The 13,441-nt window shown below is 43.0% G+C and overlaps 1 protein-coding gene across 4 annotated transcripts in view; it reads left to right on the top strand.

Annotated features, from left to right (window-relative positions):
* The first annotated feature begins 7,085 nt into the window (after window positions 1-7,085).
* The window catches only part of UBE2E3 (ubiquitin conjugating enzyme E2 E3), a 106,112-nt gene continuing 99,756 nt past the window's right edge, over window positions 7,086-13,441 (top strand). The window contains exons 1-3 of one of the 4 annotated variants that reach the window (XM_006121691.4): window positions 7,086-7,199; window positions 8,789-8,991; window positions 11,495-11,545. In XM_006121691.4, coding sequence (XP_006121753.1) covers window positions 8,798-8,991; window positions 11,495-11,545 — 245 coding nt within the window. In that variant the 5' untranslated portion in view covers window positions 7,086-7,199; window positions 8,789-8,797. Of the gene's footprint in view, window positions 7,200-7,353; window positions 7,696-7,821; window positions 8,193-8,217; window positions 8,363-8,788; window positions 8,992-11,494; window positions 11,546-13,441 lie in introns of those variants that run through there. The other 3 variants (XM_006121690.2, XM_006121689.2, XM_006121692.3) reach the window with 3 other exon arrangements.

The raw sequence follows: 13,441 nt of genomic DNA on the forward strand, positions 1-13,441 counted from the left end.
ACCCCCCCGCATGGATCCAGAGGAGATGCGTGGAAGGGTCAGGGCCTTCTACGCCAGTTTGTTCTTCCCGGATCCGACGGAAGCTAATGCCTGCAAGGTACTCTGGACCGAGCCCCCGACGGTCAGTGCGGGCGACCGGGACCGGCTAGAGCTGCCTCTCACTTTGGCTGAGTTCTCGGAAGCCCTCCGTCTCATGCCCACCAACAAAACCCTGGGCACAGACGGACTGACCACGTGTTCTGGGATGTCCTCGGCCCAGACCTTGTCACCATCTGGTCCAAGTCCGTGGAGAGTGGGGTCTTTCCTCTGTTGTGCAGGCGAGTCATGCTCACCTTATTGCTGAAGAAGGAGAACCTCCGCGACCTTCAGAACTGGAGTCCCATCTCGCTCCTCAGCACAAACTACAAGGTCGTAGCAAAAGCCATCTCGCTGCGACTGTGGTCTGTGCTGGCGGACGTGATCTACCACGACCAGATCTACACCATCCCAGGCCATAGCATCTTTGACAATCTGTACTTGGTCCGGGATCTCTTGGAGCTTGGGTGTAAGGACAGTCTGTTGTTCACCCTCCTGTCCATGGACCCCACTCTCTCCACAGAGTGAGTAACAAAATAAGAAGATACATTAAAATTATACGTCTAACCAGTGTCCCTTAAGTGAGTTGACTTGCAGAATATGTTCGTGTTAGAGCTGAGTGGATCAAATATTTATTTAATTTTATTTCTTTTATAAAGGAATTAGATATAATGCTCCTATCAGCTAACTGCTATGTTGTCTGCTCCCCCCCACCCCAAAAAAAGTAGAGTTTTCCAGTGCCTTGGTAGGCCCTGGATAGAGATATTATAAGTATGGGAGAGGGTGGATGGGGTTGCTACTTTCCCCTCCCCACACATTTTGTACTGGGCTTCTACTGAGTATGCTCAGTAACACTGCTGAAGCCTCTGTCCTCAGTCCACTCTCCCCTATGCCCTCTCCCCCTCCACCACGGCATGCACAGGTTGCTATCCCTACCAAAATTTGAAATGGCACCCCTGCTGTAAGGCTATCCCGTGCTGCTCACTGCCTCCTGGTGGGCTGGAGGAAAGGCTGAGGGAATGGGCTTCGGACTGCCAGAGCCCTGGTTCTGAGCACCAGGAGCTAGGGTACCACTAAATGCCCCAAATTTACAGCTGCGTATGTTGCATATTTCTAAAGACAGCCCAGCTCCCAGTCAGCAGTTGCAGTTGTCCAGCTGCACAGATATGAAGGCAGCACTGCTGCCAGCTGCAGTTCAGAAGTAAGGGTAGAAGTTCTACAAACCCCCTTCACAATAACCTTGAGACCCACACACAAGTCCCTGAGGTCAGGCCCCCTACAATTACAACACTGTGAAATTTCAAAAATAGCTGAAATTATGAAATACACGATTTAAAAAATCCTACAATCATGAAATTGACCAAAATGGACTATGAATTTGGTATGTATATCTCCACCTCTTTTTGCAGAACTTTTGCACTGTAATACCTTAAGGCCTGGATCATTCTAGTGCTCTAAGACCAGGTCTATACTAGACCCCAAAGATCTGCTTAAGGTACACAATTGTAGCTATGTAAATAACGCAGCTGGAGTTGACATACTTAAGCTGAACTTGGCACTGTCTTCACAGTGGGAGGCCAAAGGGAACAAATGCTCCCATCAGCTTCCCTTTCGCCTCATAAGTGCAAGGAGTACCGATACTGACCAGGGGTGCCCTCACTGTTTGATTTAGTGGGTCTTTAATAAACCCACTAAATCAAATGCCAGAAGATCGAGCCCCTGTGTGCCCTAAAATATGGCCTAAGAGAAGCTGTGTACTTTAAATATACAGAAAGGGGGCATGCAGCCAAAAGTTGTCTAGATGTAGCAGGACACAGGTGTCAAAAGTTTTTAGAACTTTCTTGTACTGGAGTGTAGATTATTAATTATTTAATCTCTTTCTCTCTCTAAAAAAACAGGACTATGTAGCACTTTAAAGACTAACAAGTTGGTTTATTAGGTGATGAGCTTTCATGGGCCAGACCCACTTCCTCAGATCAAATAGTGGAAGAAAATTGTCACAACCATATATACCAAAGGATACAATTTAAAAAAATGAACACATATGAAAAGGACAAATCAAATTTCAGAACAGAAGGAGGATGGGGGGGGGGGGGGGGAAGGTAAATGTCTGTGAGCTAATGGTATTAGAAGTGATAATTGGGGAAGCTTTCTTTGTAATGGGTAAGATAATTAATGTCTTTGTTTAAACTTAGGCGTAAAGTGTCGAATTTAAGTATGAATGACAGTTCAGAGGATTCTCTTTCAAGTGTGGTCTGAAAAGGTCTTTGAAGCAGGATGCAGGTAATCAAGTCGTTGAGACAATGTCCTTTCTGGTTGAAATGGCAAGAAACTGTTTTTTCTTTGTGATCCTGTCTAATATCTGTTTTGTGGGCATTGATTCTTTGGCAAAGTGTCTGAGACGTTTGTCCAATGTACAAAGCAGATGGACACTTTCGGCACATGATAGCATAAATTATATTTCTGGATGTGCAGGAATATGTGTTCTTGATCTTATAACTCACTTGGTTAGGTCCAATAATGGTATCAGCAGAGTGAATATGTGGACAAAGCTGGCAACGGGGTTTGTTGCAAGGGAAGGTACCAGGGTTGGTATTAGTGTGGTATGTCCTGTGGCTGTTGGTAAGAATCATCTTGAGGTTAGGTGGTTGTCTATAGGGGTATGTCTACACTACAGCACTAATTCGAACTAATTTAATTCAAATTAGTTAATTCGAACTAGTGCATCTAGACCTAAAAACTAGTTTGAATTAGGATTTTGCTAATTCGAACTAGCATGTCCAGATTGACTGGACCCTGAACCGAAGTTAAGGCTGGCCGGAAGCAGTGCCGGCAGGGCATCAGGTTAGGACTTAGAGCATGGAGTTGCTGTCTCAGGCTATCCAAGGGCTGTGCTTAAAGGGACCCGACCCCCACCCCGGACAGACAGTTCTCATGGTTCCCTGCTTGCTTGTCTACCTCGATGAGGGACAGCAAAGCAGTCCTGGCTTGGAATGCCCTGAGTGCCCACACTCGGCACATCACAGCACTCGGCCATCAGCCCGGCTGCACTTGCCGCAGGCTGCCATCTGGAGGTGCCAATCGGGGGGCTGCAGAAGTGTTTCCACCCCGAGGAGCCCGCAGAGCCACCCCAGTTCTCCCCATCGGGGGCTCGTACCCCATTCCTCCTTCCACTTACCCGTCCCTAGCCCCCCTTCTTGATGTACAAAATAAAGGACACATGTGGTCAAAAATAGAAACTCTCTTTATTTAACAAAACTGGGGGAAACTGGGAAAAGGAGGTGGGAGAGGGGAAGAGAGAGGGTGGGAGAGGGGAGGGGGAAACCTGGGACGAGGGAGCTGGAAGGGGGAAGCCAAGGGAAGAAGGAGGAGGGGAAGTATCAAACTATGGTACGCCATATCTTCAGTACTGTGTACAGATGTGATCTCCTCACCCCAGAAAAGATGTTTTGGCCTTGGAAAGGGTTCCGAAAAGGGCAACTAAAATGATCAGGGGTTTGGAACAGGTCCCATATGAAGAGAGGCTAAAGAGACTGGGACTTTTCAGCTTAGAAAAGAGGAGACTGAGGGGGGATAGGATAGAGGTCTATAAAATCATGAGTGGTGTGGAGAGGGTGCATAAAGAAATGTTCTTCATTAGTTCCCATAATAGAAGGACTAGAGGACACCAAATGAAATGAATGGGTAGCAGGCTTCAAACTAATAACAGAAAGTTCTTCTTCTCAAAGAAAATAGTCAACCTGTGGAACTCCTTGCTGCAGGAGGCTGTGAAGGCTAGAACTAGAACAGAGTTTAAAGAGAAGTTAGATAAATTCATGGAGGTTGGGTCCATGGAGTGCTATTAGCCAGGGGGGTAGAAATGGTGTCCCTGGCCTCTGTTTGTGGAAGGCTGGAGATGGATGGCACAAGACAAATGGCTTGGTCATTGTCTTCGGTCCATCCCCTCCAGGGTAGCTGGTGTTGGTCGCTGTCAGCAGACAGGCTACTGGACTAGATGGACCTTTGGTCTGACCCAGTACATCCATTCCTATGTTCTTATGTTCTAAGCTCAGGGCTCAGGGTTGGGGGTCTCACTGGACCATGATTTTCATGCAAACCTGCTCCTGGGTGGCCAGGCTGGCAGCTATCCTGCCCTACACAACCACTTTCCTGTGCCTAATGCGGAGGTCGTGGACGTTGGACGCCTCCCCCCAAACCTGGATGAGGTCCACGATCTCTGCACTAGACCAGGCGGGCGCCCGCCTCTTGGTCTGGGCTGCTGGCTGGGTGCTGGCAGGCTTGCAACTGGCACGAGCACCGTAGCCAGACCGTGCCCTTTTAAGGGCTCCTGGGCCGGGTGGGTGGCAGACAAGTTTCCCTGGTTGTGCCCAGAGTGGCCACCAGGGCAAGCTCGGAAGGGCTAGCCTCCCACTAGTTCAAATTAAGTGGCTACACAGCCCTTAATTTGAACTAAATTCGAACTAGGTGTTAGTCCTCGTAGAATGAGGTTTACCTAGTTCGAATTAAGCACTCCGCTAGTTCGAATTAAGTACAAACTAGCGATTTGCCTGTGTAGCGCTTATGAAAGTTAATTTGAACTTACGGCTGTTAGTTTGAATTAACGTTGTAGTGTAGACATACCCTAGGAGACTACGGGTCTGTCTCCCAGAGCCTCTTGGAGTTTAGTATCCTGTTCCAGTATAGGCTGTAGCTCATTGATAATGTGTTGGGGGCTGTAGGTGATGACAAGTGGTGTTCTATTGTTGGTTTTCTTGGGTCTGTCTTGAAGTAGATGGTTTCTAGGTATTCGTCTCGCTCTTTCAATTTGCTTTTTTATTTTTCCAGGTGGGTAGTTGAGGTTTATAAATGCTTGGTAGAGATCCTGAAGTTTCTGGTCTCTGTCAGTGGGATTAGAGCAGATGCGGTTGTATCGAAGGGCTTGGCTATAGACAATGGATCGTATGGTGTGTTCTGGATGGGAGCTGGAGACATGTAAGTAACTGTATGAGTCGGTGGGTTTTCTGTAGAAAGTGGTGTCTAATTTTCCATTGGTGATTTGTACTGTGGTGTCCAGGAAATGGATCTCTTCTGTAAAATGGTCCAGGCTGAGATTGATGGTGCAGTGTAGGTTGTTAAAATCTCTGTGGAATGTCTCCAGTGTTTCTTGGCCATGCGTCCAGATCATAAAGATGTCATCGATGTAGCGTAAGTAGAGAAGGGGTTAAAGGGGATGGGAGTTGAGGAAATGTTGTTCTGAGTCAGCCACAAAGTTATTAGCGTACTGTGGGGCCATGCGTGTACCCATGGCTGTGCTGCTGATCTGGAGGTATAAGTTGTTCCCAAATGGAAGTAATTGTGGGTGAGAACAGAGTTACATAGGTCTGCTGTCAGATTGGCAGTGGTGTCCTCTGGGATAGTATTTCTAATTGCTTGTAATCTGTCTTCATGTGGGATGTTGGTGTATAGAACTTCTACGTCCATGGTGGCAAGGATGGTGTTATTGGGGAGGTTATCAATGTTTTGTATTTTCCTTAGGAAGTCAGTAGTATCTCGGAGATAGCTGGGGGTGTTGGTTGCGTGGGGTTTGAGAAGAGAGTCTACATAGCTGGATAAACTAGTAGTGAGTGTGCCGATACCTGAGATGATGGGATGTCCGGAGTATCCAGGTTTTATGGATTTTGGGAAGCAAATAGAACAATCCTGGTCGGGGGTCAGAAGGTGTTTCTGTGTGGATTTGTTCCTGAGTAGCTGTAGGGAGGCTTTTAAGGAGACAGTGTAGTTTCTTTTGGTATTCCGAGGTGGGATCAGAGGAGAGAGGTTTGTAAAATGTGGTGTTGGAGAGTTGTCTGGTTGCCTCCTGGTTTAAAGTTTAAACAAAGACATTAATTATCTTACCCATTACAAAGATAGCTTCCCCAATTATCACCTCTAATATCATTAGCTCACAGACATTCACCTTCCCCCTCCTCCCCATCCCTGTTCTGTTCTGAAATTTGATTTGTCCTTTTCATATGTCTTTATTTTTTTAAATTGTATCCTTTGGTATATATGATTGTGACAATTTTCTTCCACTATTTGATCTGAGGAAGTGGGTCTAGCCCACGAAAGCTCATCACCTAATAAACCATCTTGTTAGTCTTTAAAGTGCTACATAGTCCCGTTTTTTGTTTCAGCTACACCAGACTAACGGCTACATTTCTATCTCTCTAAAAATGTTTTTCCTGACGGGTGACAGAATGATGTTATCACACTCTCACGTTCTTGGGCCATGGAAGCGGACTGAGAGGGGCTTGGTAAGTGAAGCAAACACAAGGAGCAGCCCCCTAGTTATTATTTATTTATTATTATTATTATTACTAGTGATAGTAAGATAGTAGCAGCACTTCTTGTCTATTTTGATGGCACAGATTCTGGGTATGTGGCCATTATTTGTCAGAATTGAGACTGATCTACATGCCAGATCAGTTTCTATCGGACATCAAGATCTGGAATTTTAAGAGTGGCTAAACATCTTTTCTATTTATGCATTTTTAATTTCAGGCCTGGGGGTCCAAAAATTGGCTAGGTTCAGAAGGATCTGGATATTTGAGGTGATCTTGTGCTGGGGCACATGAATGAGGGCCCAGATTTTGCTTGTGCAGCAAGAAAGGTTGAACATGTTACCCACTGAGGAGTGGGATTTGGTGCTGGGACAAAAACTGGCAGGATTCAACTTTCACTCATAATCGCTATGCTGTATGTTAAGGCACTCACAACCCAACTCAGCCACGACCAGTGCCCAGATTAAGTATATTTACTCCTGAGTGACCACCCTTATGGACAGCAGTAAGAAGAGACAGAAAGAATGGGCAAAAGCAGAGCTACTTTCAAATCAGTTTCCTTGCTTTGGCTATGCCCCAGCAGGCTTTTGCACACTTGTGCATGGCACTGAAGTAATTTCAGGATCTCAGGCTCCCCCTCCCGTAGTGACTGCTCCAGAGTTGCAAGCTTGCGAGAAAGGTATTTGTATGGGAGGAGGGGGGAGGCAGGAGAGAAACCAGCCACTAGTAAGACACAAGCAAAGGCCAAGCGACCAACCTGGGGGGTGCACAGGGACCAACTCTTTGTCCTTGGCCAGCACGGGAGAACGCACGCACCCTGCAAAGGTAGAAGAGCGAGAGAGCGTGCGCGTGCCCCAGCCGGGGGGGCGGGGGGGTGTTACCAGTCAGGGAGCGAGCGCCCTCTCCCCCCGCCCTCATGTCGTTTGGAACTTTGCTGACTGCAACATTCTGAATCCGAACGTAGCGACACAAGGGGGCGGAGGCGATAGAACGCTCGGCTCTTCTCTTCCATCCGGCGCCCTTCCCCCGAGGGGAAGATCGCGTTCTCTCTCCTCTTACCCCCTGCCCCACCGTGGGAGCCCGCTTTGCAAAAAGGGGACACGCCAGCACCACCCTAAGGCCATCAAGCCGCACTGCATCCTCCCCCCGTCTCTCCCCCCTGCTCCGACTCTCAATGTTCCACACTGCCCGGCCACAGAGCCTCCTCTGCTGCTTTATATCCCCCCGGCTTCCTCCAGCCCCTCCACAGATACCATATCCCCTTCCCTTCCCCCCTCCATCCCTCCCCTCCGACCTAACACCGGGACAGGACGCCTGCAAGGTAAAGGAGAAGCGGGTTAGGTGGCTGCAGCAGGAGCCTGGGCGAGCTTGGTGGGGGGAGGAGGAGAAGGAGGAGGCGGGGGGGGGGGGAGGTTGGTAGAGGGAGCTTTGTTCTTGTTTTCAGCGCTTGCTGCCTGTCGGTGGCCGGGAGAGAGAGGAGCCGGGACTGAGTTCACGCCTCACTTGGTGCACACATACCATGCTGATCCTGGAGAGCCTCCTACCATAACAACCCCTCCATACCCTCCTCGCTGGGAGCTCGATCTCGCCCCACAAAGCCAGCCCGAGCAGGGGGGAGGGGGGGCGGGGGCGAGTGTGTGTGCAAAGCTGCATTTCAACCCTACTGCAGTTTCCTACTAGGAGCTTCATTTTCTTTTTCAGCACCCCTCCTCCAATTTGGGTGCCTCCCGCGTGTGTCTATATATTTTTCCCCTAAAAATGTCGGTGTGTTTTGTAGAAACTGATCAAGAATCGGTGGCGTTGAAAGCTTTGCAGAAGGTGCAGTTTTAATTATGCTTCTTCCCCCTCCAGCAGCTTTGTGGTAGCAAAATGCAATTCTTGCTGCTGGTCATGTAAATAACCGAGGCTTCTGCTTTCTGGGTTGTTTTAAATGTATAGTGTTTTTTAAACACCTCCTCCTCACGGCCCTTTAAATACAAAGCGACAGAGTGAGTGTAAATTTCAATCTGAAATCAGTTGGAGTGTTGTTACTGTCAATATATTGTCTCAGAGAGGGGGGTAATTTGGCTGCTCGGACCTAATAAAATGCTCTGCTCCAGTGTAAATATTTGCAGGGTATTAGTGACTTTTTAAACAACATTTTTAGCAAGGTCTGTTATTTACAATGTGTCATAAGTTATTAATGTTCATTGCTTGCAGGACCCTTCTAAAACCCCTGTCCCATGGCTTTGAACAAAGTAAACAATTGATATATTGTCTAAAGTATGAAAAAATGTAGCTGGGCTTTAAAAAACTGGAGCTTTCTATATTTAAAAAGTGTAAATATTACTTTGTAACTGTCAAACTGCAACCTAAAGTGAACTCTGCTTTTCTATTCTTCCCACCCCCTTTTCCTTTGTCCCTCTTTCCCAAAGTTCACCACGATGTCCAGTGATAGGCAAAGGTCAGATGATGAAAGTCCAAGTACCAGCAGTGGTAGTTCAGATGCAGATCAAAGGGACCCACCAGCACCAGAACCTGAAGAACAAGAAGAAAGGAAACCTTCTGCAACCCAGCAGAAGAAAAATACCAAACTATCCAGCAAAACTACTGCTAAGTTATCTACTAGTGCTAAAAGGTAATAACTATAAGAGTGACTGAGAGACATATTTGCACTATATTTTTAATGCAGATGAAAGCTGTGTTAGGGAGTCATTTACTGAATTACAAACTTTTTTGAGTTATGAGATTTTCATTCAATAGCTTCAATAATGATACTGTCAGTAAGCTAACCTTTAAATAAGCTTCTCACATTTCTTTGGGAGAGATGCTTAAGAACATTATAACTTGTAAAATGAAAATACTGGCTTCTAAAAGCTTTTATTCACCAATATGAATTTTATCCTTGCAAGTAATATAAGAATTAGAAACATCGTTTCCACCTGCGTTCAAAAGATTAGCCTTTTCTTTCTTGGTAGAGTACCATCCTTAGGGTATATTTCGATAGATTGTGTGTACTGTTCACACAATCAGTTTTATTGAATATAAAAATATTTATAAAAATGTTATTGGCACAGAAATAGATGGGTTTGTACTTATAACTTTGTTTGCATGCCAACATACAGTACATCCTTTATGCATCCTAATATAACATGTTATTCTGCAAAAATAACCAACTTCAGTGGGACATTTGCTTCACTAGGGCCTGGAAAATCACTCTGGAGATGAATATATCCCCTCTATATTTAAGTGTCAAAAGCTTCACAAACCTCTTGTAGTCTATTTGATAAAATGTCTGTATTTACAATGTATGTTAGACTGGCTTTCAGTAGGTATACACGGAAGCGTTTTTTTAACTTCAGCCATGTGAAACAGGCAGACTTTTAATCCTTTCATATGCAAGGGTCTTCTGAGATGAAACAATTTGCTAAACCTTACATTCATTTTTTTTTTAGGAATACATATTACATTATAGCCAATAGCAAATAGATCTGAAAAGTAACAGTGGAAAAACATATTTTAACTTTAGAGTCAGTTCTCTACTGCACAACTATGTGTTTTGCTTATTCAGCATGGCTCAAACTTTTATAAAGACCTGAGAGAGGAGTTGGTATTCCAGTTCCCTGAATGTTAAAGCATTAGCCATACAGTAAATACTACCTATTTTCCACTGATTTTGTACTTGTAAAGAAATAGAGCTCCAAAATAATAGTATCTAAGTTAGATACTTTAAATTAGTCCTGCTCTATCAGTGAAATGGGTCAACCTAGCTCCATTGCTCAGGTGCCAGACTGTGAAAATTTCTGCACCATGTGACTTTGTTAGGTCAGCAGGAGAACTTCTCCATCTCCTTAGCTACCTCTTCTTGAGGAGATCGATTTACTGCACTGACAGATACCCTTATTTTGTCACTGTGGTAAGAGTGTATACTTGCCACGCTGCAATGGTACCATTTGTAGTGTGGGCATCCCTCAGAAAAGAAGCTAAAGTGTTATATTATTTTTATAACTTGCAGTATGTTATGTTTAAGATAATGCTTTTGCCACCCTTTTAAAAATCTTGAGATGTATTGTACAGGAAATATCACCTCTGAATATTTCCATGTGATTTTCCTTCCCTTAATCATAATGGGGTCAGATTCCACTTCTGTTGCATACTGTTGAATCGTCTAATTGAACTTAATGTGACTATTCCTGAAAGGTCTGTCAGGAACAGGTTCTGTTTATCTCATTTAAATTGGAAACATTAGCATATTGATAACTGGTTGGTCTTATTTTTATGGGCCCTCTTTTCTAAAAAGTATTTATGTCTTGGTTTGCATATAATTAATAACAAGAAATAAAATTCCATCAGACTTAAAAGTAATTAATATATTTAAAACCAGGTGTATTTTTTTCTGGATAACTTATTAAATTGGCAAAAAAAAGTTTAGAAAATATTTTGGATCTTAACACTTTTAGAACTTTATCAAAGGGGACAGTGAAATGATCATAGATGATAATTATTTTACTAATATTATATAAATAATAGCAAAAATATTGTATTGTGTTGGGTGAAGAGGTGTAGCACAAGGTGTATACAGAAGCAAAGTTGATTCTCCATGGATTATTCCAGTAATAAAAGCAGGTTGGGAAATTTACAGATTTTCTATTTAAATACTGTCTGAAGTAGCAGGTAAAGTATTGTAAAAAACATGTATTTGTTCATGTTATAGCTTGTTAATGCAGCCTCAGTTACAGCTGTGTTACACTGGTTTAAAGTCACTGTCAAATACGCTGGTGTAGTTTCTCTCCCCTCCCTTCCCTCATTTGCATATAAGCTTGAAAAGAAAATCTTTCTGGTAAAAAACATTTAGATATGGATAATAGTTACTTTTATGAGTACTTGTGGGATATTCCTATGTAGCTCAGGTGTTAATGTTCTGTCTGTTTATTGTATCAAGTAAGAAAAAAGCTGCAAAGTTTCTCTGTTATGGGATTTGGGTTATGCCTCTGAGAACAAAGAGGAAGCAGCCATGTTAGCATTACTGAAGGCACAGCCAGTCTTGCATTTAACTGCATGGTGGTAGAGGGCAGTGTAATTCCTGTTTTATTCTATAGACTCTCTCAAGTGCTTTGTGTCTGTTCTCATTTCACCCACAGAATTCAGAAGGAGCTAGCTGAAATAACTCTTGATCCTCCTCCTAACTGCAGGTATGTAGCAACTTTTTAAATTGTGGACAGTGATAGGAAATTAACATGGGTAAAGATACTTGCTCAGCAAAACAGACAGACAGTTCTATAATGTTAGTAAGTGGAACTATAATACAAACATTGTGTAAGGTAAATTGAAAATTGGCAGGGAACATTTGATAATGTATCAAAGTTTGGATTTTCAAGTACATGTAGCAGGTGTCTCAGTAGATATTTTTTGTGGCGGTTCATTGTGTAGTTTAAACAGTCAGTGTTACATAAACTTCCAAATGTACTCAAGCTTTGAAGTTATTTGTACTTCTTGAACATGATTTTAACTTACCTTTTAAGAGTTGAGTTATAAAAAGAGATGTTATGATGCTCTAACATTTGGATAAGGAACTGCGTGTGGTGTACTTTACATTTTTCATCTGATTATAGTGAAGTGGTTTAGAGGAAATCTGAAGTATTACATTTAAAGTTTCTGTCGGTCAGAGATTGTCTTATCTTGATACATGGTATTTTAAGGAAGTTCTTTGGTTCAGTGGGAGATGGTAGTTTTAGAACATGAAATTATGCACTCTTGAAGAAAATTAAGACTACTCTCATGCATAATCCATACGAAACTTAAACAGTAATATAATTGACTAAACTAACTTTTTATCTTTAAAATTTGCTGAAAATATTTCAGCTTGGATACATATTTATTTTAAGAAAATAATTCATGTTGATTGTAAGCATCTAATGTTGAAATGTGTAAACTTTTTAGATTTAAACAAGATGCCTAATTTAATGTAACCTTTCTATTATACATATTTCAGCTGTATGTGCATACAGTGTACTTAGTTTAATGGATATTGTGTAATGCCAGCATTGTTCATATTCGAGAATACTGCAATTGTCCTGGAGTTTTATTTTGCTTTTTGGGTATATTGAGTAGTTGGAAGACTTGGGTAAAAGGAGTTTTTACAACTCAGCAAAGGGTTTTATTTTTTCATATTTGTATCTGGATGACTAGAATTAATCACAACCTGATTGTTTTAGTTAACTGTTATGATAACGGTGTCTCTTATCCAGAGAGGCCCATGCCATGGATGCTCTGTAACAGTCTGATGAGTATGTGTATGTATGGTCACTGTCTTCCCCGATCAAAGCAGAAAGGTCTTCCAGTTCTACAGCCCTTCATGTTAGTGTTGTCAGAGACCAAAAGGCTGCATGGTCTAGGAGAAAAGGTATTACAAGGAAATAAGGCAAAGGAACTTAACCCATTACTTTCAAAGCGTGTGTTGCTCAGTACCCATTTTAGGCATATTACATTACAGTTGACTTTCAGAAATGTTTACCCTCTGCTGTAACATCTGATATAAGCATATTTAGCCTCTGGGAAAATGTGCTCCTCTGGTATCTGCTTACGTATATCTGCATAGATAAAGTCTTCAGTGTTGTAGACATTACTAACCAAAGCACAGGGACCATTGTTAAAAACTAGGGAAACATTAAAAAAGTCTAAAATTCTTTGAATTTCTCTCAGATTACAGAAAAAATATTTTTGGCCACTGGAGAAATCTATAATTCTGTTCCTATGTGTCTCATACATATTATATTTTAACAAAGGAAATGCACTGTTTCCCTCAGTGCAGCTATTTGGCAAATACCATCTCTCTTGTGTAAGATCAGCAATATGTGTTAAAAAGACATGTGCATCACTCTGTAGACAAGTCAGATTTTTGGGATGAACCGTTTGGGAGTACCATGGTTTGGAACTCAAAACAGAGCTGCTGTTTAACAAAAAGATTTTCTAATGTTAGGAAATGAATTCAGCATTTTGTTGCATGTGAAACAGTGAAGTGGAAGACCTCATATTAAGGATGTTAAGAGGCTGGTAACTGGGTAATGGTGTAGTTGATACAATTTGTA

This window comes from Pelodiscus sinensis, chromosome 7 (genome assembly GCF_049634645.1).
Source record: "Pelodiscus sinensis isolate JC-2024 chromosome 7, ASM4963464v1, whole genome shotgun sequence".
Taxonomy (NCBI): Eukaryota; Metazoa; Chordata; order Testudines; family Trionychidae; genus Pelodiscus; species Pelodiscus sinensis.